Here is a 27437-nt window from a genome sequence, read left to right as displayed (position 1 = left end):
CTCATAGTCACTGAGTACAACCCAGATGGAGACCCAGCTAAGCAGGCTGAGAAGGAGCAGTCAGAGAAATAGTTAACCAGGAAAAAAGGGCAGTGTCATAAAAATCCAAGGGGAAAAAAAGGATCATCTAGGAGAAAGGGATGATTGTGTGTCAAAGGCTACAGAAAGCTCAAGAAGGAGAAGAACTGAGAAAAAGCCATTAGATCTGGGGATTAAGAGATCATTGTTAAATTTGGAGGGAGCAGTTTCAGTTGAATAAAGCTAGAGCTAAGTGGGGGAGCACACTGGGCCTGGAGTCAGGAAGACCAAAGTTCAAATCCAGCTTCAGTCACGTACTTGCTGTGTGACCTTGGGCAAGTCACTTAACCTTTGTCTGCCTCAGTTTCAACTGTAAAATGGAGTTATAATAGCATTTACCTCACAAGGTTATGATGATTAAATGAGATAATATTTTTAAAAGTCTTAGCACAGTGCCTGGCACAAAATAGGCATTAAATAAATGTTTATTCTTTTCCCGTCCCTTTTACCAGACTGAAGAGAGTTCAGAGAACAGAGGAAAAGAAGTAGTGGAACCATTGCATATAGATGCCCTTCTTCTAGAGATCAGCCAGGAAAGAGAAAGAAGATATTGCCAAAGATATTGTGGTGGGGATGGACTGACCAAGTGAGGGTTTCTTTTTTTTTTTTCTCTCTCCCTCTCTCTTTTTTTTTTCTTGACACAAACCAGGTTGTCACTTGCCAAAAGTCACACAGCTGATAAGTGTCTAAGGCCAGATTTTAACTCAGGTCTGGTGACTCTAGTCCAAGTGCTCTAGCCCCTACACCAACTAGCTGCTCCCAAGTAAGGGTTTCTTGAAAATGAGAGAGATAGGGACATGTTTGTAGGAAGCAGGGAAGCATTCAGTAGTTAGGCAAATAAATGAGTGAAAGAGTAGGGATGAAAAAGAGGGCAATCTGTTGGAGAAGATGGAATGGGAACACATGTGCACACAGAGATCTCCTTGGCAAGAAGAGCTATGTGATGCACAGGTGGAGAAGGAGATAGCTCTGGAAGGCATCTGAGCAACATGAGATGAGGAGGGAAAAAGAGGGAGTTCTCCATGAAGAGCCCCAATTTTCTTTCAATAAACCAGGAGGCAAGATTCTAGGCTGAGAGGATGGAGGATGGAGCCAGGGGAGTTTTGAGGAGGGGTCAAAAGGTTTGGAAACAAGTGGTGGGTTGGATAGTGAAATGATTTAGGGAGGCATAGAAGTACTGCCTTGCCACAGTGAGAGCCTGTTGAGATGATGTAACAAAAATTGGTAGTAGACTCATTCAGCAGAGTTTCATGATTTTCTACAGCTTCATTCAACAGCACATGAATAGGCATGAAGGCAGCAGGTGGTGGGTCTCGGTAAGGACACATTTCCCTTACCCCCAAACAACATTAAATGTTCACTATATGTTCAAGGCACTGTTAATCAATGATAATATAAAGATACTAAAATATATGCCTAAGAAGAGAGGTATTGATGTGTGTATGTGAGCACAGACATGTACACATTAGAAAAAAGCAGGCAAGTGGTTCAAGTGGAATTCACCTTCACAGAAGTTCTCATCACCACTGTAGATACCAAGACCTCCCATATTGATGCCATCATTTGTTTCTTTGGAGGCAGGGATTGATCTTCTGGGGGAGGGGGTTCAGCAACTGCATTAGTCCCTTGATAACCAAGCTTTAATATGAATCCATTTTATTGTTCAAGTGTCTTTTAATAGGGTTATAGGATTAAACCTAATTTTACTGTATGTTCATATGCTAATTGGAAGCTCAGTGCTTGCCTTGGGACACTGAATGGGGCTGGGGGAATAGAAATGAGCCAAATTCATCTATTTCCATGACCTGAGCCCTGGGTGGGACATGAATGAATGAATGAACTATCATTAGAAAGTTGCCCTCAAGATTGAGCCCCATCTGTATAAGGAATCAAAAAGCCCCAATGGACTCATGAGAAACAGATAAAGGATAAGAGTTTTGCAAATCCTTAGTTTTAATAATAGTTATATTATAATAATAGTTTTGCAAATCAAATGCCATGTGAATGCTAGTAAGTCATAATGCTTTGGATCTTTTTCCTCATCTGTAAAATGAGAGTTGTATTGGATGACCTCTGAGGATGACCTCCTTGTTCTAAATCTATGATCACATTGTTGTTGGGAAGATTTCCTGACATTTGCTCAGTGATCTCTAATTAGTATATACATGCATACACACACACATATTTGACTTCACAAACAATGGAGAAGGATGTCGAAGGAACAGAAGAATACACATTGGAGTGTGGTAAGGCTGAGGAAGATTGTGGTGAGAAGCATAGAGTACTTGGCACAGCCTGAGGGCTCAGATGGGTTCTTTTCTAGTAAGGTGGAGAGAGTATAGATGTAGATATAGATAGATAGATAGATAGACAGATATAGATATATACATATGTATATATATATATATATATATATATATATATATATATACACCTATATGTACACACACACATACACACACCCTTCAAGTGAACACTGAATAATGACTTATAAAATACAAGAGAGGGGATTCCTGTAGAGGTATGGATTGCATTGGATGGCCTTTAGTTGGAAGGTCTCTCCCATCTCTATAATTCTGGAACCATGTGAGAAAGGCAAGTGTATATGTTTAAGACCCAGAGACAGAAGGGCATAAGAGTATATATGTGAGGGGGGCGTGTTAGTGGCAGAGAAAGGGAGTGTCTCAGAAGAGAGGCAGCTCACAAAGTGTTTATGCCCTTTAGTACTTTGGTTAGCACATAGCAAAGGGGAAGGAGGGGGCTGAGGAGACTATGCCAGGCCCAGGGGTAATGGGGGATCAGGGGGCCATGAGAAAAAAGTGAGTCACATCAGGAGTCTTCATCCGGCCCAGCTTTAAGTTGAAGACAGCTCAGGCCAGAGCGACAGACAAGTTCCTCCTTAGCTGTGTCTGAAGAGGCAGGAGAGAGGTGGAAAAGGAACTAACCCACCAGAACAATCCTGGACAGAAAAGAGCCGGAGACGACAGACCAAGGGAGAATGGGAAACATGGCTCCTGGAACTTCTTGGTGGCTGTGGGTTCTGGGAACCCTGGTGGGACTCTCACCAGGGGTGATATCCAAGCATCACTGCCCCCAAGGACAGTACCAGGTGGAGCAAGGATCATGGTGCTGCCAACTATGTAATCCAGGTAAGAAGGAACTAGAAAGAGAATGGATGGGACAAACAGAAGCATGAAGGGTAATAAGGGAGGGAGCAGAGAGATGCAAAGTGAGAAAATATAAACTTCAGAGAAGGAAAAAAATGAACAGAGTAACTGAGGGATCCCTAAAGCCAAACTGGGTAGAAAACAGGGTTAGAGTTCCGCAGGCCTTTAATCCCTCACCTGGCCCCTCCACAGGCACATTCCTAGTGGGGGACTGTGATGGTGATGGGAAGGATCCTCACTGTAAATCCTGTATTCCTGGATTCTCCTTCACCCCCGACCACCACGCCCAGCGTCAATGTGAAAGCTGTCGAATCTGTAATAATGGTGAGGTTGAAAGGGGGATGGGACTGGGGACATGAAGCAGAGTGAATGAGGAGCTAGGGAGGAGGTTTCTGGAAAGTATGGGGGCTGAGGGTACTGTAGAGAGTAGGGAGGCAGTGGAAATCCGGGAGTACTTTAAGGACACTCCTGGGAGGAGATGAATTTAGAGAGGATCCCAAAAGAAAAGGAAGGGAACAGACTTCAAGGCTTGGTGGGGATGGAGCCACAGGCCTAGTCAGGATGATAGGAACAGGGATGCTGAGACTGGAATCTCATCTCAGCTGTCCCTGGGACCCTAGGTTATTTCACTATGGGGCCACACTAGTGGATGTTATGAGAGGAATCTCTGGGTATATGTGTCTTCCTCTGCTCTCCTACTCTGCCCTCGATCTTCCCCAGGCTTTCCAATTCAGCGATGCAACATCACTACCAATACAGAGTGTGCCTGCCCCAAGGGGCAACAGTGTCGAGATAAGGAATGTACCAACTGTGATCCTCAACCTACATACCTCCTGAGCACACCCCAGCATCCTGTCAGAAGCACACATCAACATCCTGAAACCATACACCAACACCCTACCAACACTCACTCAGCTTACTACTCTGGTATGCTTCATCCTGAGGCCAAGGCTCCTCAATTATCTCTGAGAGATGGGCAAGCATGGGGCAAGAGGAGTCATTTGCCCCAAAAGATTCTGCTAGGGGAGAGTCTCCTTCCCAGGATACCCCATGAGTTATATTTGCTCCCTCCATCCAAATTCAAACCTTTAAATCCAACTGACCCCAGAACAGAGTAGCCTGAGAGGAGTGTTGAAAACTGGTGGGGATGGGGGAAAGAATTATGGGTGTGGAATGCTGCATACATCATCATATGGAAATGCTTTATTGGTCAGTTTTGCTTAAGTGTTTCTCATTAGGTTGTTAGAAGGGAGGAATCAGGGAGGTAGGGAGGGTGGAGGAGTGTATATTATTGTTTTCAATGAGGATGTGACAGCTATATCTTAAATTTTTTTGTCCCTTTCCCTTTTTTTGTTTATATGCTAATCTCCATTCTTACATTTTAATAAGATAGCTTTAATGTTTTGATATTATAAATGTATTTACATAAGCCTAGGTTGAAGGAACTTGGAGAGGCAAACTAGGGGGCATATTTGGCTAACCATGTGTGTACAAGACTCAAAGAGGGTCTCAGAAGGAAGATTTCCCCACAGAAGGACTTTGGGGGAGGAAGGGATGGTGTGAGTAAAATTGTGAAATGTTTCAAAATAAAGAAAAAGAAAAACAGGACTCTAAGTCTTGTGCTCAAAAACAAACCCAGAGAGGAAGAAAGTGAAATCCCTTTCATCATCCGAATAATCAGCTGATACAGTTATTGAGCCAGGATACAGGACTACACCTCCTCTTCATTCTTGTCTCCTCTCTCCAGAGACGGCTGGCACTAATACCCCATCACGACCTGCCCCAAACCCATGTAAGTTTTATTAGCAGTCGTGAAGACCCTCCGTTCCTGGGTGGGATCTAGCAGATGAGGGGTTGGGTGTCTGATTTGAAACCGTGCCCAGTCCCAGTAGGAAGTAGCACTGGAGAGGGAGACCCTCGGACAGACTCCATTAGTCCTTTGCCTATTACAGCAGGAACAGCCCCAAACAACAAGGTCGGCATTTACATCCTTCTCATCCTTTGCGGATTGATTCTGACCATCCTCATTCATGGGACTTGGCTTATCCTGAAAAAAAGAAATCGCCAACTCAAAAAAGAACAAGGTATAACCTAACCTGGGTACTAAGGAGCCTGTTTCCTATCTCCAGCCTGGCTCCTTTACCTTAGTACTCAGGCTCCTGCCTCATTTCCACTCAATAATGCCTCAGCCACCTGGTCCTCTACTTTCCACCCAAATCCTGCTGCTACCCTTCCCGTGTCTCCGCCCTACCATTCTTCCTCATCTTCTCCTGCTTGGGCTTTTATCCTCCCCTTTCCGCTTCTCTGGTTTTCCAATTTCTGTCTCCTCACACCTTTTAATCATCATTCTCCTATCATCTGCCCACTTCCCCTTTTTTTGGTCCATCTATTTTTCTTTTTCACTCTCAATCTCTGTCCTGTCTCCATCTGCAGACAAGAAAAAGCCAGTCCAGTTATGCCTAACAGGATCCCGAGAAGACCCAAGCCCCTGCTGTCCAAAGCAGGAGGAGGGGAGCACTGTGCCTATCCAAGAAGATTACCGAAAGCCTGAACCTGCCTCTTACCCCTAAGCCAGACTTACCCAAGGCGTTGACAGGACAATATTCTTCCCCACCTTGGCCTGGCTCCTGGCATGACTACTATGGGTATAGATCTGACGACCCTCCCACTCAATACTGACAACTCCTAGGAGCCCTCACTACCACCCCCTGCCCAGGTGCCTTCCCCTCCCTTACTTAGAAACTTCATTTGACTTTACAAACAGTGGAGAAGGGTGTCCAGGGAACAGAATACATGGTGGGGTGTGGTAAGGCTAAGGAAGATTGTGGTGAGAAGCAGACAAGCACTTGCTGCACTGAGGGCTCAGTTGGCTTCCTTTCTAAGTAAGATGGAGAGAGCTCATATATATATATATATATACACAAATAAAACTGATGCACTTCTCTGGCTGGGAAAAGCAAGCCCCAACTGTTGTATCTGAGATTTTTTAAAAATCATCGAAGGCGAGGACATAATATAAATATCTATCCCCTCCAGTCTCTATGAAATTCTGAGATCCTTAAGAATCTGGTGAATCAATCCATTCCAGAGGTAATGGGAAAAGTTCCTAAGAGCACAGATCCTTAATTGTTCAGTCCAGGACCGTGTCCTTTGGCATTAGTAGAGCTTATTGCTTATTTCACCCTAGTGAAGGAAGATTCTGAGGTGATCTCCCTAGGCATTAACAAAATAGGGATGGGGGAGGACAAAGAAACACTGGCTTTGGAAGCTGTCACTGCCTCTGAGTAAAAGTGGATTGGAAGAGTACTAGCCAAAACTCGGGCTTGAGAAAGTTGGCTCTCACCTGCTCAGGTACAGTGGATGGCTCCATTAACTTCTAAGGGCTCCCCCAGCCCCGTCAAGGGAAAAATATTAAGACTACTTATCAGTGGTGTCCTTTAGGTTCCAACTCACTTCCCTAAAAACTCTCCATCCCTAGAACTTCCCTGCTGCACATCACTCTGAAAAGCCATAAAAGCTTACCATTACCCCTCAGTTCCCACATCTTTCTCCATGACCAGTCTTAAGTCATACTCTGCTAAAGATCTGTATTTCTCCAGTTTCTTATGTTCCTTCCTATAGAGATTTTTTTTTTTAGGGCAATTGGGGTTGTGACTTGCCCAAGGTTTTTTGTGCTAAGTGCTGAGGCCAGATTTGAACTCGGGTCCTCCTGACTCCAGGGCCTGTGCTCTATTCACTGAGCCACCTAGACACCCCTAGCAATTACTTTTGAATCAAGACATAGAACTGAAAGGTACCATTGAGGTGATTAAGTCTAATCCCTTTACTTTACAGATAAGGCCCAAAGAGAATTTTACCTAAGTGAGGCAGGATATCAAGTCAGGTCTTCCTAACTCCAAGCCCAGTGCCCATTACCCCATGCTGGGGAGGGCCACCCATCTTGCCAACTACAGAAAGTAGGTGACTGAAAGTGACTCTTGCTCTCTTTACAGAGGGAAGACTACTGCTAAGGGCAGGAAAATTCAGCTGTCTGTGAGAGAACTCATGATAATGGGAATCCTTGGGGATGATCTAGAAGGGCCATCTTGTTGCACAAGCTTAACTTGCCCTCAGGCCCTAAGGGTACAAGGACAACTGCAGGCAATAAAGGGGCACCGCATACTGGAGATGTACACACTTCACAATGACCATCTTCCAAGGCCCAGGAGATTCATCTCTTCTAACCTGTCCAACTTCCTTCTAGAACCCATGGAACATGAAAGATTCCTTAAGGTCAGCATTAGAGCTAGAAGAGACTTTTAGAGGTCCCTAGTGTACAACTTGGAGTCATTTTAAGCTGCCTGTCAGTAATGTGCAGACCCCAACAGTCCATCATATGCAATGCTCACAACCCTTCAACCTGGTTTTTGGTTCGGCTCAAACTTCTTAGCCCATTAAGTGTTACCAAGTTGGACTCCTCAAAAGAAGAAAACAGCAATGTATTTTTTCAGCTAGCCACAGGTGAGAAACCCTGCTGCCCCCTCCTTTGTTCCCCTTCTCCCTATTTGCAGCTGTTTCTCCATTTGTTTCCAAAGGTATGTGATCTATTTGGCCGCAACTTTAAGCATGGTGGAGTAAAGAGGGTGTTCTTCAGAGTACACCTGGGTCATTTTCTCCGGAAAGGCTTCTGTCCAGGAATGAAGACAACACAGATCTTCTGAGGATGGCAGGTTGTTTCTGGTAATGCCAAGGAAATTTAAGTATTTGCCAGAGAATATCTGCAGCTACAACGTCCAGTTAGTTCCCCCTCATCACTTCCACCAGCTAGCACCTGCTTCCTTCCAACTGCAAAGCCACAGGTCTCACGATGAGAAATCAAACAAAACATGGAACACATGAGTGGAGAGCAGTTCCAATGCCAACATACAAGGGTATCTTTAATCTTAATCAGAAGAGCAAATAGCACAGAAGCACCAGTGCTTTAGCCTATGGAAAAATCTGCCCCATGGTTGTATCCTGCCCCCAGTTTAGGCCAAGTCATCCAGAAGTCATCAGGTTGGTGGTAGGAATTTGTATTTTTTTTTCTTTTTTCAGAGTACACGAAATTGGTAAATGTGCTACATGCCTTACTTGGAATACAATTGTTATTATTTTATACAAGTATGAGATTGGAGGGAGGGAAAGAAAGACAGAGAGGGGACAACAGACAGTGAAAAACCCCACAACGGCTCATGACAAACCGGAAGGGATGGGGGGACATGGGGAAATCTGCTTCATTTGGCTGGAAAGTCCTGGGTATACAACAGCATTTTTGCCCATGCATGGGGATGATAGCAATAGACTGAATCAGGTCAGGTGGTGAGAAAGTAGGAGGAAGACCTTCTCCCCCCACCCCACCTCCCAATCCCTTCAAATACAGCAAACCTTGGAGAATCTATTCTGGTCACTGGAAGGGAGCTCTTAAACCACAAAAGAAACCCAGAGTGCAAAATCCTTTGACAGTGATGAAGAGGCTGGGGCTTTAAGAGCCCAGGGGGCTGGTTTGTTCCTGGCTCTAGAGGCAGCGAGGACAGTGGTGGTTCTTCTCCAGCGGTGTCCCCCCAAAAGAGAAAGGCGCCCAGAGGATAGTGGAGACCTTCTTGGGGGAGACGTTGGAAGGGTACACTCATTGCTTCCTTCTAGCTCTTCAGTCCCGCCACAGGGCAAGACAAAGGGAATATGGAAGTAGGTGGGGGGTTGGGGAAGGGTGGGGGGATTTTTGGTTTGGTTTTTTTTTTTTTTTTGGCAAATAAAATGGTGGTGCATGGAAGGTGAACATGCAGCCCCAAGCCCTGTACTCCCTTTGCTTGACTAAAGTAGGGGTGGGAGAAGAGGTCACTGTTGGACTTGCCCAGGAGGAGTCTCATTTGGCATCCTGTCTTAAAGCTAGAAGGAAATCCCTATGGTACAGTCAGAAAATGACATAATTATGATCCCTCTGCCTGGGCCAATAAACCCAAGCACTACAGAGAGAAAGAAAAGAGTTAAAATTAGCATGAAGGGATGGGTAAAGGGTGAGCTTGGAGAGAAGAGGTACTGAATGGTAGGTAGGGTGGCAAAGTGATGGCTCTGGAGGAAGAAAACCTAAATGTCTGCACAGCCACACAGCTAACAGCTACAGCAGTCACCCACAAAAGGAAAACACTGGTCTAACATCTACAACAGACTTCCCTGAAAAGTCTTACAGTCTTGATTCCAGGCTGGGCCTATCACCACATCCCTGTCTTTGGTGTGACAATGGTGCAGAGCTGAGAAAGGACTTTGCCAAGCTTTCAGGGACCTCCAGTTCTCAAACCTCAACCTTCCTGCTATCCAAGGGAAAGGAGAAATATACCTCCTACTATAAAAAGGCTGCTTTATCCCAGCCAAACCCTGGTGCTCCTCTTTACCAGGAGGCCTTTCCTGGTCCTCCTTCTCCACTCCCTCCCCCTCCCTCAGGCTCCCACCCCAGTGCCTTCTCTCTGAGACTGTCTTTTCTCTATTCTGTATAAGCCATATAAATACTTGGCTGCTCCTCTATTGGCTCCCCCATTAGGAAATTAACTTGTTGAGGAGACAGGTACTGTTTTTACCCTTTCTTTTTACCCCCAGTGCTTAGCACTGTGCCAGGCATACAGGAGATGCTTAATAAACAATTGCTGATTGACTTGTTACTCTTGAATGAGGTCCTTTACACCTCACCTTACCCTCAGCTAAGTTCCCAGGGCACATTTTTTTCAGTATCTTTACAATGACTAAGATTAACCAACAGTCCCAAATTCTGATTGCAAAGGCTATTTTTGTATCCCTTCACTCACTATTAGACTTGTCTCCTAAGAGTTAACCTGACATCTTACCAGCCTCTAGGTACCACTTCTAAATAGGGAGCAGACAGTGAGCAAAATAGTGCCCCAATGTTGTCTAAGTCAAAGGGAAAAGTGTCCAAACCCACCAATTCTGTGGTAAACAGAAGGGCAGCACCAGAAGCACTGGCAGATCCTGGGCCAGACTGAAGGCAGCAGCAGCAGCAAGGCAGGCAGGGAGGGAAATCTTCTAAAAAACACTGTACACCAGGAACACATGGGAGTGCACACAACTTGAGGTCTTCTAGGCTTGTGAGTATTGTACTTAATTATAAAAATAATGATCAGACCCTGCATTTCATTGCCCCCGACCCCAATATATCTTTTGCAATAAAGCTATATTGCTGCAGGACCAAAATCACTCCTGTGATTTCTGATGGCCCAGGATGGTCATTATACAGGCTAAGTATCTTCCACCCAGGGAAACGCTGCAGAGCCCATTAAAAGGCTACAGTAGGAGGCTAGGTAAGATTGGCTGTGAGGGGATTGTCATTTCCCTCCCTTCTCACCAATCCTTACACTGGGCAGTCCCTGCTCCCACCTAAGCAGCTTCCTCTAGATCTGATCTTTGCTGACCTGCTTTTTCCTGGACCTCCACTCCACTTCCTGTGATCTGGGCACGGGTGTTTTCTGAAGGGGAGGGGGCAAACACTGGCTCCTTGTGCTTCATGGAGTGAGAATGCAGCCACCCCAAAAGCAGCATGTCCAGTGTGGGGAGGTTCAAGTACAAACCAAAGCAACTAAAGAAGAGGAAATGAAGGAGCCTGGGTAAGGACAAGGTGGATGGACTGGGTCTGCTGGGGGGGGCATGAACAGTGGGAAAGAGGCATGAGTTCTGATGGGGGCAGGGAATGAAGGAGGGGTGAAACATTAAGTAAAAAAATAGACTGTAGACAGGAATCAGGAAGGCACAGATAGAAAGGGACAGAAGAAAACAAGAGGGCAAGTTAACCAAGTTACGAGACATTCAAGTCCATCAGGCACAGATGACCTGTCCCCAGTGTTTCCCTCTGACAGTAGTACCAAGGCCCCTCTTCCTCCAAACACAAGAGAACTGGCCTCCCTCTAAAATATCACTCAGGAAGGGCTGGCCCAGCACCAAGAGGTGCCTGTCCTTTTTGCTGGTCCCTCCACTTCAACCCCACTAGGCCAGGTTCTCTGTCCCACAAAAGGAGACAGTCATTCCATACCTCACCCAGAGCACCTCCAGTTCCCCAGGCAGGCAAGGGAGAAGATTCTGGGGCTTTCCCACCTGTTCACCCCCATCAGTGATTTCAACGATACTTACTTACAATAATTACCACGATGATGGCACAAATGGCTCCCAGCATGATCATCATCTGGGAAAACAAAGGGAAGGTAAGAGGGAGTAAGCCCCTCAGATCAGAAGAATAAGAGGATCCAGGATGGCCTTTTCTTAAACTACCAAGAAGAAGGAATTCCCCATTTCTTGAGGCAATTGTGGGAATATCAGGACACCCAAAAGACTTTAATATGTCATGTAAAGGTTTCCTCTACTGAAATCTGCTTGGTAAGCTACTGCATCAGGCTGGATCCTTGGATGCTCTTCCTTTGTTTACTGTGGCCTAAGAAAAAGCCTGAGATCTACAACACTGTAAATGGAGATTACATTTGCCAACAGTGATGCTGGTTCACTTTTCTTTGTGCACTTTTATTATTTGGGGGTAGCTGGTTCATTCTGAAGCAGTTGACACAGGAGGTCCCTAATACATTGTAGTCCAAAAACTTTCTAAGTCTCCACTTACTTGGAACTTGTTTCTGTGGGGAAAATGTTTCCATGAAAAAACATCTAGATCTCAATTTCAACATCAGAAGTGCCCAGACATTTTCACAGAAATGTGTGCCCAGGAGCACATCTTTCCCTGCTGCTGCAGCTAGGTACTAGAATCAGCACTGGCTCCCACTGACCAACCAAACTCCTCCAGACCTGCTGAACAGAAAGGTATGGTCCACTATGGAAGGAAATGCAACCTTAACTTCTCCTTCCTCCCTTCCCCAACTGCCTTGGTCTCATGAAATAAGCACATGACAATAATCAGAGTTGTTCTCTCCTATCGTAATAGGGATTAGTTATTTGGGTATAGGTTGGACTAGATGTCTATGCACATTTTAAATACAACAGTGTAAAGTAGGGTTTTTCTGGTACAAAAAAAAAATAAAGGTCTTTTCTTAAAAAGTATTTTAGACAAACCCACAGTGAGTCTTTCTGGGAATTTCATGGAGAATATAAGATGGTGTTGTTTTTTTTTTAGGGGGAAGTTGAATGATTTAGTACAATTTGGTGAAAATATCTATGGGACAGTTTTTGGAAGCCATAGTTCAGTACTCCTCTTCCAAAAATGCCCTAAAACAGTGTTCTAGGAAGAGTTCACAATTCTGGTGGATTCTGAGATTAACAGGAAAGTACTCTGAAGCATTTAGAGAATAAGTTCCTACAGCAGGGTTGGTTATCTGCCATTTACAAAGAAGGAAACCAGGGATCAGACAGGCAACAATGAAACTTGGTCAGTCACACAGCCAGTTAAGTAGAAGAAATAAGAATTAATGTGGTCATGTACTCTTAAGATGACTCATTTATGGCATGTGCCAGGACAGCTGTAGGAGCCTGCAGCCCCAAAGCTAATCTCTTTAGGAGGTATATCCTTTTCCTACCCCCCTCCCCCGCCCCCTTCCCCAGGGGCAGCTGAATGGCACAATGGATAAAGTACCAGGTCTGGAGTCAGAAAGACTCATCTTCCTGAGTTCAAATCTGACCTCAGACACTTACTAGCTATGTGGCCCTAAGCAAGTCACTTAACCTTGTTTGCCTCAGTTTCCTCATCTGTAAAATGAGCTAGAGAAGGAAATGGCAAACTACTCCAGTATGTTTGCCAAGAAAATCCTAAATGGGGTCAAAAGAGTCAGATAGGACTGAAACAACTGAAAAACAAAATGTCCTCCCCAATCATCCAAATGCTACCTCAGGGTATGCTTTCCCAAGCCATCATCGATTCAATTCACTGTGCTCCAGAATACCCTTGTGGGGGTACCATAAGGATATTATAGTCAGTAAAGTATGCTATGGGACCAGTGAGTGAAAATGGGAGGCCCTGAAGACTTCCAAACTTGCTCAGAACAGTTCTTCAAGGGCAATAGCCTGCACTTGGAGAGGTGACAAGTAGAGCCTAAATGATGGTGTTACGCTGATACTAGGCCTAAGGAAGGAAGAAAGAACGTTTACCTTACAATTTTTCCACCAGTACTTCCTCTTTAGCTTGGCAGCACTGCTCTCAAACTGTGATGCCCCTGCCTGCAAGGCGTCTGCACGGTCATCCAATTCAGACAGTTTCTGGTCCCTCTCCAGGACTTTGTCCACATTCACACGCATGATATCTACCACCTGAGGAAGAAAAGCGTGTGTAATACAAGAAGCACTGGTCCAAAAAAGTCCAAGAACTCGAATTTTAGCTCTGGCACTCAACAGTGGACAAACAACCACTCTGGGCCTCAGTTTGCTCACTTGCCAAATGAGGAGACTGGACCATAGCACCAAAGCCTCTTCAACCCCTCACTCCCATGTGGCATTTTATAATCTAGATCTTAATTTAACTTGCCTCACTTGGAGGGGAACCAAATCATCTTCACCTACCTCCTCCACTTGTGCTTGTGTTTGTTGCAGCCGCCTGTTACTAGTGGTATTGGGAGGCGGACCCCCCCCCTGGGGCACCCCCTTCTGGGGCTCCTGGTGTAGGTGGCTGTGCAGGAGCAGACCTATTGAAACAGGAGGCAAATAAACCAAGTACACATGAAAAGAAACAAAAAAGGAATTTCTTATCCTCTTAGCAAACCCAAAGCAGAAGTGGTCACTCTTCGAAAGTTATTCCTCTCCTAGAAAATCTTCAAAGCATGGAACCACATCACAAGCAGCATAAAAGGAGAAAGGCTGGCTCCAACACTAGAATTTTTAAAGTTGTGATCCAGGCAGGCAAAAGCATTGCAATACTAAGATAAGAGCAGCATCAAGGAAAATGGTCTGAATTTCTTTCTTTGATACTGAACCAAATTAAAATGTTTTGTAAGATGTTAGCATTTTCTGACACTTTAGTCAATATAACCTAGAATGGGAGAAATGACTCCATGCTAGGGAAAGAAAAAAACTAGTCTTGGTGTGTGAGTCTTGATGGGGGAAAAGGAAGCTTTTTGTGGCTAGCAGCGTTCTCCAAGTAACGAGGGAAGGGACAGAGCAAGCTGACTTTCTGTTTAAAAGGATTCTGTTATGGGTTATACTCTATGCAGTAGCTACTAACAACTGAGGCTGTTCAATATAAAAAAAACTTGGAGAATTACCAAAAGAGAGGCCTATTGGTGAAATGGAGGAAGCTTGCTCAGAAAGAACCTTCTCTTGTAAAAGAGGTGAAAAAGAAGGTGTTTTTCACTGGGTCATGGGACTGCAGACTCTCATATTCCCACTCCTAGCACATGCATCATGGCTTAGATGCCTCTTTTCTAGATATAGTATGAAGCTTTTGGAAGCTCCTTTCAACAACTTCCCCCCATTCCAAAGCAAGTTCATGATATGAATTCCAACCATTCATTCAGATGCCTTTATACAACCTAGAGTCTGGGGCACAGGAATTTTCTAAACAGGTTTGTGCTTATATATAACCAAAATGGAGGCCTTTGCCTTAAAAAGTTCCAGAATTCTGGTATGAAACTCCTTTCACAAAAGCAAAAAATACCCATCCTGATATATGGCTTTTGTTATTTCAAAGTTTAAGGATAAGATTCCTACCATACCTCAAAAGGAAAGGAAATCCTATATTCTACTGGGAGTAAAAGATCTCATAGGGCAAAGACTAAGAAAGCTACTACAAACATCCCCTCCACACAAAGGATCATCTGAAACCAGGTTAACTTTCAGAAATCAACACAGCTAATTCCACTGAAAACTAACAATTCACCTTTTCCTAGTCCTCCTAGCCTCTACCAATAAGTTATACCAGGGCAAAAATCTCTTCCCTATCACCTCTCTTACTTAAGGAATCTCCTGAACAGAAAGAAAAAAATTCCAAAGTAAGTTTGTGTGTCCTGTTCCCTTCCTAAAGCAGAAGGAAATCAAGGGAAAAGAAAGGTATAAAAGCAACTTAGTTTTTGAAAGCTACCTGGACTGAGTAACCCAATTCCTGAAGTAAAACTAAAAAATTCAATGGGTTCTAGACTGGCAGTTTTAGTTTTGGCGGAGGGCCAGAAATGTAGCACCAATGACAGCATTAAGGTCATAGATTTTGCACCAGCAAGGACCCATCTCAGTAAGTACATCTCATATGGTTTTGCCAACTGGAACTTTAAATAAGAGAAGCCCCTGTCTTCACTGTTCCCATAAGCACACCCTAAAAATAACTAATCTCAGGACTTGTGTATTGTTGAGGAACAAACATGATTTAACAGCTCTGTAGTTCTTCAAATTAAATCAGACATAATAAAAATCGAATTAGCCTGAAGTCTGAGACATACTCCCTCCCCCTTACCAAATGATGGCATTTTGGCAAGCCCCTGAAGATGACTGGCTGACTGATAGTGAAAATAGGTATTAATTTCCAAGGCCTTCAGCGCCAACGACATGTGAACTTATGCCACACAAGTAAATTTTTTAAAATTTCCGGTCGTGGACCCTGTCACCAAAGTGGACACGGCGGCTCTCAGCAGTGGTCATGCTTGCATGAAAGCACGTTTCCATCACTGACATCGTGGGACGATACTCGGGAGACTGCCGACCACAGCTCGAGATCTCTCTCTCTCTCAGGTTCATTCTGGTACAGTAAGAAAAATGGGGACCATTTGAATAAACTGGGTGAAAAAATTTTTTGCATTTACGGCTCCTGAGAGGGCAGGGCAGAGACAGTGGAAGGGGAAAAAAAAAAATGCTTGCAAAGCATATCTATTAGTGGACCCTGCCAGACTGAAATGTCGACTGCCTGCCAGTCTCTCTCTCCCACCCCGCCTTGGACAGCCTACGGGGGAAGCCAGCCCCACCCCTCGCGGGGGCACCCCTCCTAGGGCCAACCGCGGGCACACACCCCCCCGTATGTGGTTCAAGGGACAGCAGAGACACAGTACAGGAGGGTGGTTGAAAGCCTAGGGTCCAGCTCCTGTGAGACCAGGGCTGGTCCACAACATCCCTTGTCCCACCTGAGACTTGCCCTCTCCACTTTGAGGGACACCACGCACCCCCTCAATGAGAGACAGAGATTCCCGTGAGCCAGAACTCTTGGGGGAGGGTGCCGAGCGTCCTGGACCCCAGAGAGGGGGCCCCGGGAGCACTAGCGGAGCGAAGGCGAGGAGAAGTGCCTCAGTGGCCCCGCCGGCACAGCCCAAGGGTGGGAGCTCAGCCGCCCAGGCGGCCGCTGCTGCAATGCGCCATTTTATCCCCTGCAGAGTCCGGGGCGGGGGTGGGACGGCCCCCGAGGGCTCCCCACTCATCAACAGGCTCCACTTACATCTCTCTGGTGTGGAGGGGTCCGTCTCCTTCTCGGGGGCGGCAGCTGAGGCAGCGGGAGCGAGACGCTGCGACTGCGACGACGTCCTCCGCAGGACTCGACTCACGGTCTCCGCCTCTTCACACAGAGCCAAGCGTAAACTGCAGCTAAAGTTACTGCAGCCTCAGCCCCGGCTTTCAGAATTTATTGGGGATGGCCCCGCCTTCTACGGTGATGTAACAACCCAAGAGGTCCAATCAGCGCCCTGAGGAGACTGAACGGTGGCGCGGCGCCGGAGACCCGCCAAACGCTCCCCGGCCCCTCCCCTCTGCTTTCGCCAAACGAAACACTTTTCCAAATGTCCGCTCTTTTTGCTCCCCCACCCCAAATCCCAGAAGGAAGGAGTGCTCTTCTTCCGCCGCTTGGTACTTGCAAAGTCCCCGGCCAATTAGCGCACGGACTGCGTGACATGCCCTCGTGTTTCCTGGTTCGTAAAAAGCCAATCACCAATGAGTCCTAGCGTCCAAAGCATGGCGCTAACGTTGGAATGTTTTGCTCACCAATGAGATGGCCCCTAGGGAATCGGCCAACCAATCACTGAAGGGAAATTCAGTTTTCTTGCTTCCTTTAGACCCCGCCCCGCGCCTACTAGCCAATGGAAAGGTTCAAACGGCCCTGGGGGCGAGGATTCTCTAGCGCACCGCCCACGCGTCTCTGTCGTAGAGTGAAGTATTGCTGAGTATTTTGAAGGTAGCCGGGCCGGAAGTCTGCCCTCGTCCTGGATGCCAGGCTTCCACTGGATAGCATCCAGTCCGAAGGCGGAGGGTCTGAGTCCTCTCTAAGGCAGGTATGCCAGCCCGCTAGTACCCGTGGTTTCCCAGAAGTCGTAGTGCAGTTTTAAACTATGACACTTTGTGTATTGTGTACATACATTATGAACCATACAACAAAAAATAGGGAAGATGAAGTAAAAATGAATAAACAATTTTGTGAAATTATTTAACTTATAAATCGCACAAAAAACCTTTTGTTCATTAAAAATCACAGCCATTATGATTGAATGTGCTCATTATTTTCTAAAATCTTGGTTTCACATTTTGTGATGGGGCCATTCAGAAATGTTTCTAAGTTCAACTTGTTCCAATACTTGTTTATTTCAATAGTTGGTTTTAATGAGCATCATAGTTGAAATGTATCATTTGGCTGTGCTCACTAAATCATGACTCAATTTTTCAATCTCATCTACTAATCATGCAAAGATTTTTGTTGAAATGGGTCGAGTAAATTTCCATCTTTCCTGATGTCAAAAATCAGTTGTCCTTGCGAACTAATAAAAATATTATTTTTATTATATTTTGATTATATATTTTATTTATTATTATAATATTTTGATAATTTGACAAATAAGCACAAAACCCACTGAAACTCTTCATCTGGAAGTTATCATTCTGGAAAATTCTATATCAAGTTTTAGTGGGCAGATGAGTTTTTATACATGATATATTTCAGCAACAAAAACTGTTTTTAAATGTTTTTCTAATATTGTGTCATACTGTCATCAATTAATATTCAAGGTACAAATATATTAAGGACAAGGATCATTGCTGTTGAGTCATTTTTCAGTCATGTCCAACTCTTTGTGACTCCATTTGGGATTTTCTTGGCAGATACTAGAGTGATTTGCCATTTCCTTCTCCTCCTCATTTTACACACGAAGCAAACTAGGTTAAGTGATTTGCCCCGGATCACACAGCTACTGAGGGTCTCAGGTCAAATCTAAACTCAGATCTTCTGACTCCAGGACCAGTGCTTTGTGCACTATGGCACCACCTGTCCCATATGGTAGCTGTCCCACATATAACTATGGTAGGTATAAATCTAGATTTCAAATAATCTTTATGTTAAATTTTTTTCAATTTCTTGTCATTTAATTTTTTACAATATAATAAAACAGATGAAGAAATAGAAGTGTCACTCTGCCAGTTCACTTGTGCTCACATTATCAATCTGTGGTTTCTTTACAACTCATACCGTGTTTCCCCGATAATAAGACCTATCCTGAAAATAAGCCCTCCCCTTACTGTGTAAGATTCCTCTAAAATAAGCCCTCCCCCAAAAATAAGCCCTATTGAGATTGCTACTGTAGTGAAGGTGATCCCCTGCACTATACGCTACATTACGGTACCCTCTGTATGCACCGTCCCCCCCCCCCATGAAACGCACACCATGCTCCGAGCTGCATCCAATCAGAGCTGCAGCAGTGAGCGCGTCATCCTGTTCTTCCCCAGTGATTTGCTTATTGAATAAAGGTACATTTTTTTGTTCACATTTACCTGTTTATTAAAATTGCTGTCAATGTTCATTAAAATAAGCCCTCCCCTGAAAATAAGCCCTCTGGTGTTTTTCTGTCCAAAAAAATAATAAGACAGTGTCTTATTATCGGGGAAACACAGTTGTATGCTATAAGTGATCAGATGAGTAAAGGAACCATTACTCATCTCTTTACTAGAGGTATACAAAGAGCACCTTGGTTGTGAACTGTTTAGAGGATACCTTACTTTTCCACATGTGACAACCATCTGATACATGGACCAAGTGCTCAGAGCAGTGTTAATCCATATGAAATTCAGTAAAAACAATTTTTTAGATTGTGTGTGCGTATAAATATATTTTCTTCCCACAACTCCATGGATCATTCTGCACATACCCCACTTTGGAGACCACTAGATTCTAGCCCTGGATCACTGTTAAATCCAGAGCCAGTGACCACTGTGGGTAGGGAACCAGGCTGGCAGGATAGGGAAACAGACTGGATTTGTAGGAGGGGCAGTAGCTGGTGGGCAGAAGGGATACTGCAGCCTTTGGGGAGGAGCACAAAGTACTTAGCTGGTGGTTTGAGTGCAGCACCACCTGGTGGGCAAAATGTCAAATCCCAGATTTAGAGCCAGAAGGAACTTTAGAGATTGTCTAGGGAGTCCAGCCCCTTCATTTTACTGAGAAACAAGCCCAGAGGGTGAAATGCCTGCACTCACAGGGATAGTGTCAGAGACAGGATTTGAACTCAGGTCCCCTGACTCTAGAACAGGTGTTCTTTCCATTATACATATTTGCTGGTTAACTGAGCAATTGACAGCCAGCTTTTCCAAAGGCTTGCAGAAACAAGAACTTGTGAGTTTTTGCTACTGCAGTACTGACAGAGTCACTCCAGATACCTACCTGTTGCACACCCAGGGTACATCACTGTCATACAGATAAACACCAGTACAAATACAAATGGAGGAGTGGGGGTGGTTTCAGAAAGGGGGGGGGGGGAATAACACCTGGAGTTATCAGGATAGTCCTCAGGCAGGGGATTTTACCTGGACTTGGACTCAAGGAAACTGGGGATTCCAAAGGGTAGAGAAGAAAAATCAGTCAAAAGCACTAAGGGCAAAGGCACATAAGTAAGAAATGGAATTTTAAATCTGAGACTCAGCAAGTGTGCCAGTTTGTCTGGAATGTAGAATTCATGATATTTTACTAAGTCTGGAAAGGCTTCTGGCCAAAGCCTGAATGGGGGCAGGCTGCCCAGCTCCCAAACACCTCCTCTCTAAAAAAAATTTAAATTTGTACTAAACCTAATAATGTTGAAGAAATCCCCTAAGAAACTACAGTAAGTCAGTCAGTCAACCAGCATTTATTAATTACCTACTATGTTCCAGGCACTGTGCTAAGTGCTAGGGAAACAAATAAAGGTAAAAAACAGTCCCTGCTCTCAAGTTCACAGCCTAATGGAGACAGAATGCAAACAACTTGCAGGAACTTATGTAAACATGAGAGTCAAGAGAAAACTAGAAAGATGAATATAATTAAGCAATCGGAAGGTACCATATGATTGGTGTAAAATTCTAAAAAGTGAAGAAGAAACAAGTTGTTCCTTCAGAACCTTAATGTCTTCAAAGGGTATTGAGAAAGTTAAATAAGAAAAATGGTAGTATATTGTTTCTTTTCTAAGGGTTTTAAGAAAGGGTGAGAAGAGAAAGGAAATAGGAATATACTAGTTTAGCAAAGAGGAAGGGGATGGAACTTGCTATTCATAATTGAAGTACATGAACATGAAGAAAGGGGTAGGAGGAGTGGAAATCAGATGAATCTTACTCTTATTCAAAATGGATAAAAGGAGGATTGTACACAGTGTGGAACAGAAATACATCAAATTAAACAGTGAACCAAGTGGGGATAAGGGTATAGGTTAGTAAGAAGGAGAATAAAACCGGGGAGGAGGGTAGTCATCAAAAGCAAAACAAACTTCCTGGTCCTGAAAGGGATTAAAAGGAGAAAAAAAAAAACTCAAATCTAAAGGATGCAAATCAATTGGTTGGTGTCCTTCATTCTCAAAGAGGACCAAAATGACAGAACAATGCTAGCGTCAAATTTTAGTGTGTCAAGACTGTGGCTGATCAGACCACTATGAGCTCACAATGCTGTGCCACAGACTGAGCACAAATAGTCCATGTGAACATTTGGGAGTGGATTCTCTAATTTGCATCTTCGTTTCCTTTGAACTGTCTCAATTCTGCTTTGCTCATAGAAGTGAGCATGCCATGCTGAGCAGTCCTGTGCCAATTCCAAAGTTCTTAAGAGAGACCTTGAGAGTGTCTTTGTATCACTTCTGACCACCATGTGAATTCGTGCCCTTGTGAATTTTCCACAAAATAACCTTTTGACAAGCGTACGTTTTGCATTCGTGGCCAGCTCATCAGAGTTGTACTCTCTGAAGAGTTTGAATGCTTGGCATTCTGATTCGAGAGAGGATTTCGGTATCTAGTATCTTATCCTGCCAGGTGATCTTCAGAATCTTCCTGAGACAATTCAAATGGAAACTATTCTGTTTCCTGGCATGGCACTGGTATACTGTCCAGGTTTCACAGGCATACGAGGTCGGCACAAAGGCTCTGCAGACCTTCAGTTTGGTAGTCTTGTCTAATACCTCTCCCATATGTCCTTCAGAGTCTCCCAAACACTGAGCTAGCTCTGGCAATAAATGCATCAACCTCATTATCAATGTATATATCCCTGGAAAGTACACTATAAAGGTAAGTGAACTTATTCACAGCATTCAAAACTTAGCCATTTGCTGTTACCAATAGTTCCATGTATGGATGGTGTGGTGGTGGCTGATGGAACATCTGAATTTTCTTGGTGTTAATTGTTAGGCCAAAATTAGCACAAGCAGCAGAGAACTGATCCATACTTTGTTGCATCTCAGCTTCAGAGGCTGCACTGAGTACACAATCATCTTTGAACAATCATGCACCAACCAACACTCCACTTTGGTCTTGGCTTTGTAGCCTTTTTAAGTTGAGGAATTTACTATCAGTGTACCATCAGGTAGCTGACCTTGATGTAATGTTCATTCTCACTAAAAGCACCTGACAACATAGCTGAAAACATCATGCTAAAAAGCATGGGGAGCAAGCACACAGCCTTGTTTTACTCTATTGGTGACTGAGAAAGCATGAGAGCATTGTCCATTATCTAGAACCTAGGCAAGCATGTCATCATGAAATTAACAGACAATGCTGATCAACTGAGGAATAGCTGAACAAACTGTCAGGTATGAACGTAAGGAAATATTATTGCACTGTAAGAAATGACAAAAGAAATGATTGCAGAGTATCCTGGATAGTATACAGTGCTGCAGAGTGAAGTGAACACAATCAGGAGAACAATTAATACAAGGACAATATTGTAAAAACAATAACTTTGAAAGACTTAAAAGAACTTTGATCAGTTCAATGATCAATGCAATGTCTCCAGAGGACCTATGGTGAAGTACATTATTCTGCTCCTAAAAGAGAAATGATGGCAGAAAGACATTTTTTTGAACCTGGACACTACGGATTATTTTGTTTGTGCTCGCTTTTTTACAGCAAGAGGTTTTTTTTTCTTTTTCGCCTAGCTCTTAACAAGGTAGGGATAGTCTGGAAAAGGAAAAATTCGCAAATTAAAAAAAAGTCCATCAAAACACTTTTTGGAATGCACACAAGAAAACTGAAGCAAATTCAAGAGGAAGCACATAGAAGCAGAAGTATAAGTAGAATTTATTTTACATCTTTTAAAAAGCAACATTGAAAAGAGACTGTTTTACATGCATTCCTCTTTTGTGTTCTGCTACATGGAAAAATGCCTTTAAAAAATTAAAAAATTTTAAAGATCTGAAAAAGCAGACTGGTGTCATACTGAAGAATTTTTTCTTTTTCTGGCTTTTTGGAGGCAACTGGGGTTAAGTAACTTGGCCAAGGTCATACAGGTAATAAGTGTTAAGTGTCTGAGACTGGATTTGAGCTCAGATCCTCCTGACTCCAGGGCCAGTGCTGTATTCACTGTGCCACCTAGCTGCCCCATATTGAAGAATTTTAAAGAATTTCAAATTGTATTTTATCATAGAAGCCACTGAAGATTCTTGAGTAAGAGATTCACTTGGTCAAATCTGTCCTTTATGAATATTTGGCAGCTGGGAGTAGGATAGACTGGGGAAAGATTGAAAACAGGAAGACTAATTAAGGGGTAAGTACAGGAGAGAGGAAATAAGGACTTTTATTTAACTAAGTGGCTCTGTGAATGAAGAGGAGACAGATGTAAAAAGAAATGTCATAGAGGTGGAATCACGTTGAGAGAAAGGGAAGAATCAAGGAGGTTTGAGGTAATGAAGGATGGTGGCATCTAGACCAGGGGTTCTTGAACTTTTTGTGTGTCACAGACCCCTTTGGTAGTTTGCTAAAGCCTATAGACTTTCTCAGAACAATATTTTTAAATATACAGGATTATAAAGGAAACTATATTGACACGTAGTTATGAAAATATTAAAAAAAAGTTCATCATGGGTCCCAAGTTAAGAACCTTTGCCCTAGACATAAAGAAGTTAATTATGAGGAATGGGTTTAAGAAGATAATGAATTATGACCAATACATTGAGTTTGAGATGCTTGTCCAAGGAGTAAAGAAGGAAGTGGATGATAAAAGATTTTGTTGTTAGTCATTCAGACATGTGTGATTTCTTTGTAACCCCGTGGATCATATCATGTCAATATGGTCCCTGGGGTTTTCTTGACAAAGATACTAGAATGAATGGTTTACCATTTCCTTCTCCAGTGGATTAAGGCAAAAAGAGGTTAAGTTACTTACCCAGGGTCACACAAGTATCTTAAGTCAAATTTGAACTCAATCTTCCTGAGTCCAGGCCTACTACTCTATCCACTAAGCCAGGTGCCTAGCTGGCCTTATAAAAACCTAGAGCTAAAAAAAACCACCAAAAACCCTAGGCTCAGGAAAAGATATGAGGCCTCAGTATACCAACAGTCTTCATAGTATTCTGAAGAGATATGATCATTGAATCCATGGAAGTTAATTAAATCACTTAACAAAAGTAGAGATGGAAGATAAGAAAGTGTTTGGGAGGACCCACAATTGGAGGACAGGACATAGCTAATAATCTGAAAAACACTAAAAAGTTGTTAGACAGGTAGGAGAACCAGGAGAGAAAAATGCCACAAAAGCTGAGGGAGAAGAGTATCTAGGAGTAGAGACTAGTAAGTAATGTCAAAAGCAGCAGAGGTCAAGAAGAAAGAGGACTGATAAAATGTTATTAGATTTCGCAGTTCAGGGATCAGTGGAGAGAACTGTTTCAGTTCAATAGTGAAATAAGAAGACAGATTACAAGGGCTGAGAAATGAGTAAGGTGAAGAAGTAGTAGAAATTAGTGTAAACTTCTAAAAGGTTAGGTATGAAAAGGAAAAGATCTATAGGATGGGCTTGAAGGAAAGGCACTGTCAATGGAGGTTTTTAAATGATGGGAAAAAACCTACGGATGTTTATAGGCAACAATGGAGTAATTAGATAAGGAGTAATTGAACAGAGCTGGGGAGAATAATGAAAGGGGCAAAATCCTGGAGGAAATGGGAGAGAAGGTGGTGAAGGTAATAAATGCTGGCCTTGACATGAAAAGGACTATCAAAGGATAAGAGAATAGGGGATAATATATAGAAGAGAAGACAGGAAAAACAGAAATGTGGCAGTGGGAATATATTTCAGGTCATGTTGACAGAAGTAACCTTGGCAGGGAGGCATAAAAAAATGAAGAATTTCAATTAACTGGACATCTGCTGGAGTTCTCTCTGCTCCCTACTCGCTAGCCATTTCTTACACAGCCTTTCTGCTTCCAGTGTATCCTTTCCCACCCAATCCCCTCCTCCCACACCCCCTAGGCAAGCACTCCTTGAGAAAAGATTAATTGGTAAAATAACTGCAACCAGGATCTGGACAGAGTGATGTATAGGAGAAGGAGCACACCTACTTCTCCATCTTAGCCTAGCATGTTTAGGGAAAGAGGGACAATCAGGGGAACTACAGGAAAGAAACTTCTTTCAGACCTGCAAAGGATTGCATTTTGGGTAAAGTGAGGTTTCTTTGAGTTCAAGAAGATAGAAGGAATGTGACAAAGAGGTCTAATAAAAGGGCAATTTTGTTAATGATAGAATGAGCCCAAAGGTCACAAGGGAAGAGAAGCCCAGAGCAATTTAGGGACCATGGAAGAGTTGAGTTGATGTGAATAGAAATGTAGGATAGGTAGCAGAAGAAAGGAGTTTTTTTTTTTTAAACCTATCCTCACCTAGGAAATACAAATAACTCAAAATCAGGCTTATAATAGAGGACCCTAGGAAAAATAGCACCTCCTCATTTAAAAAATGAGAAAAACTGGGGCAAAAAGAAATGATTTGTCTAAAGTTCTTTCACTAATTAAAGAACCAGTACCCAGGTTTATCTGACTCCTGATTTTTTAAGCCTTTCCACTACTATACCACATTCTATTCTCATTCATCACTATGAGGGATTCAATAACCCAATACACAAAGATCTGTCATGGTAAACATTCTAATGTCTAACTTACAGCCGAGTTTCCCACTTTTAATAACTAGCATTTATGAAACACTTTAAGGTTTATAAAGCCCTTTACAAAATACTATCTTTTTAATTTAATGCTTTTGGTTAAATTCCAAAGTTCCAAAATGTCTCCCTCCTTCCCTCTCTCCACCCTGAATTAAAGAAAGCCAGTATCTGACGAAGATATATAGATATGTAAAATGTTACTATGCACATTCCTGTTTATCAGTTCTTTCTCTGGAAGTAGATAGCATCTTCCTTCATAAGTCTTTTGTAGTTGATTTGATTTGAATATTTGTATTAATACTCAGAAAAGCTTAGTCCAGTTAATTTCCAAACAGTATTGCTGTTACTGTATCTAACTTTCTCTTGCTTCTGTTCATTTCACTCTTTGTTTTTTCATACAATTCTTTCCATGTTTTTCTAAAATCAACCATTTCATTTCTTACTGCACAGTAGTATTTCATCACCATTATAGACCACAACTTAAGTAGCCACTCCTCAACTAATGGACATCCCCCCTTCAATTTCTACTTTTGTCACCACAATGACAGCTGCTATAAATATTTTTAGAACATATAGGTTCTTTTCCTTTCTCCTTGATAACTTTGGGAAACAGACCTAATAGTGGTATTACTGGGTCAAGGTCATATACACAGCTTTGGGCATAATTCCACATTGCTCTCCAAAATGGTTGGATCAGCTCACAGTTCCACCAACAGTGTATTATTAGTATACCAATTTTTCCACAGCCTTCCAACATCTGTCATTTCCCCTTTCTACCATTTTAGTCAATCTGGCATGTGTGAGATGATACCTCAAAGTTGTTTTAATTTGCATTCTCTAATCCATAATGATTTAGAACATTTTTTCATAGTATATGTAACTTTGATTTCTTCATCCAAAAACTGCTTGTTCATATTTTTTGACCATTTATCATATAGGAACTCATTTTCTTATAAATCTAACAAAGTTCTCTATACATATGAGATATGACACCTTTATCCAAGAAACTGCCTATAAAAATTATTTCCCAGTTTTCAGCCTCCTTCTAATCTTGGTTACCTTGGTTTTATGTGTATAAAACCTTTTTAATTTAATATAATCAAAATTATTTTATATTTCATAATATTATCTCACTTATTCATAAATTCTTCTGTTCGTTAAGTCTGATAGATAAAATATTCCATGTTCTTCTAATTTACTTGTAGCTCCCTTAGTAAATAGTGCAGGATACTGGTCTATACCTGGTTTCTTTGTTTTCCCAACAATTTTTACCAAATAGTGAATTCTTCTCCCAAAGCTTAAATCTTTACATCTGTCAAACACAAGGTTACTATAATCATTTCCTACTGTGTATTCTAAGTCTACTCTGTTCCACTGATCTACCCATTTCTTAGCCATAATAAATATTTTTGATAATTAATGCCTTATAATACAGTTTAAAGTCTGGTACTGCTAGACCTCTTTCCTTTACATTTTTATCCATTAATTCCTTAGATATTCTTGACTTGCTGTTCTTCCAAATGAATTATTATTATTTACAAATATTATCTCTTTTTATCCTTACAACAACCCTGGGAGGTAGATGCCATTAATGTCCTCATTTTACAGAGGAGGAAAATGAGGCAAACAGCAGTTAAGAAATTTCCCCAGAGTTAACCAGCTAGAAAATGTTTGAGGAAATATTTGAAATCAAGTTATCCTTTTAGAAGTTTTAATTTAAATAAGTTATGTTTTGTTGCATATCATCTTAACATTCTGAAAATGTAAATTAATTTTAATTCAATTTTGTTTCATTCAGAATTCATAAAATACCTTGAAACAACTGCATACATCTTGGATCTCAATGCTTGGCACATAGTAGATTCATAATAATGACTTGAGCCTTAAGAGTAGTATTGATAATCACTAGCAACATATTAGCCTGCTTG

At 42.7% G+C, this 27437-nt stretch overlaps 2 protein-coding genes across 5 annotated transcripts; one reads left to right on the top strand and one right to left on the bottom strand.

The window, feature by feature from the left end:
• The first annotated feature begins 2631 nt into the window (after positions 1–2631).
• Positions 2632–7545, top strand: CD27 (CD27 molecule). Its single transcript, XM_069106073.1, has 6 exons — positions 2632–3227; positions 3438–3569; positions 3966–4172; positions 4993–5037; positions 5198–5329; positions 5679–7545. The coding sequence occupies exons 1-6, from the start codon at positions 3077–3079 to the stop codon at positions 5813–5815; spliced, it is 804 nt and encodes a 267-aa protein (XP_068962174.1). The 5' UTR covers positions 2632–3076; the 3' UTR covers positions 5816–7545.
• Positions 5176–16592, bottom strand: VAMP1 (vesicle associated membrane protein 1). 4 transcript variants are annotated; one of them, XM_069106072.1, is made up of 5 exons: positions 15634–16591; positions 13755–13876; positions 13347–13505; positions 11394–11445; positions 5176–5292 (listed from the first exon to the last, which is right to left on the bottom strand). In XM_069106072.1, exons 1-5 carry the CDS (start codon positions 15725–15727, stop codon positions 5288–5290), a joined length of 432 nt encoding a protein of 143 aa, XP_068962173.1. In that variant the 5' UTR covers positions 15728–16591; the 3' UTR covers positions 5176–5287. The 4 variants fall into 4 exon arrangements, with proteins under 4 accessions (XP_068962173.1, XP_068962171.1, XP_068962170.1 ...); XM_069106070.1 differs by lacking the exon at positions 5176–5292 and adding an exon at positions 7698–7961 and having other exon boundaries at positions 15634–16592; XM_069106069.1 differs by lacking the exon at positions 5176–5292 and adding an exon at positions 8125–8908 and having other exon boundaries at positions 15634–16592.
• Between the last annotated feature and the right edge of the window lie 10845 nt (positions 16593–27437).

Source organism: Petaurus breviceps, unplaced genomic scaffold (assembly GCF_028583685.1).
Source record: "Petaurus breviceps papuanus isolate PSGF00001 unplaced genomic scaffold, PetGlider_PUasm1.0 78, whole genome shotgun sequence".
Classification (NCBI taxonomy): Eukaryota; Metazoa; Chordata; class Mammalia; order Diprotodontia; family Petauridae; genus Petaurus; species Petaurus breviceps.
Note: the sequence above shows the minus strand (reverse complement) of the source record. Positions and strands in the feature narration are given on the sequence as shown.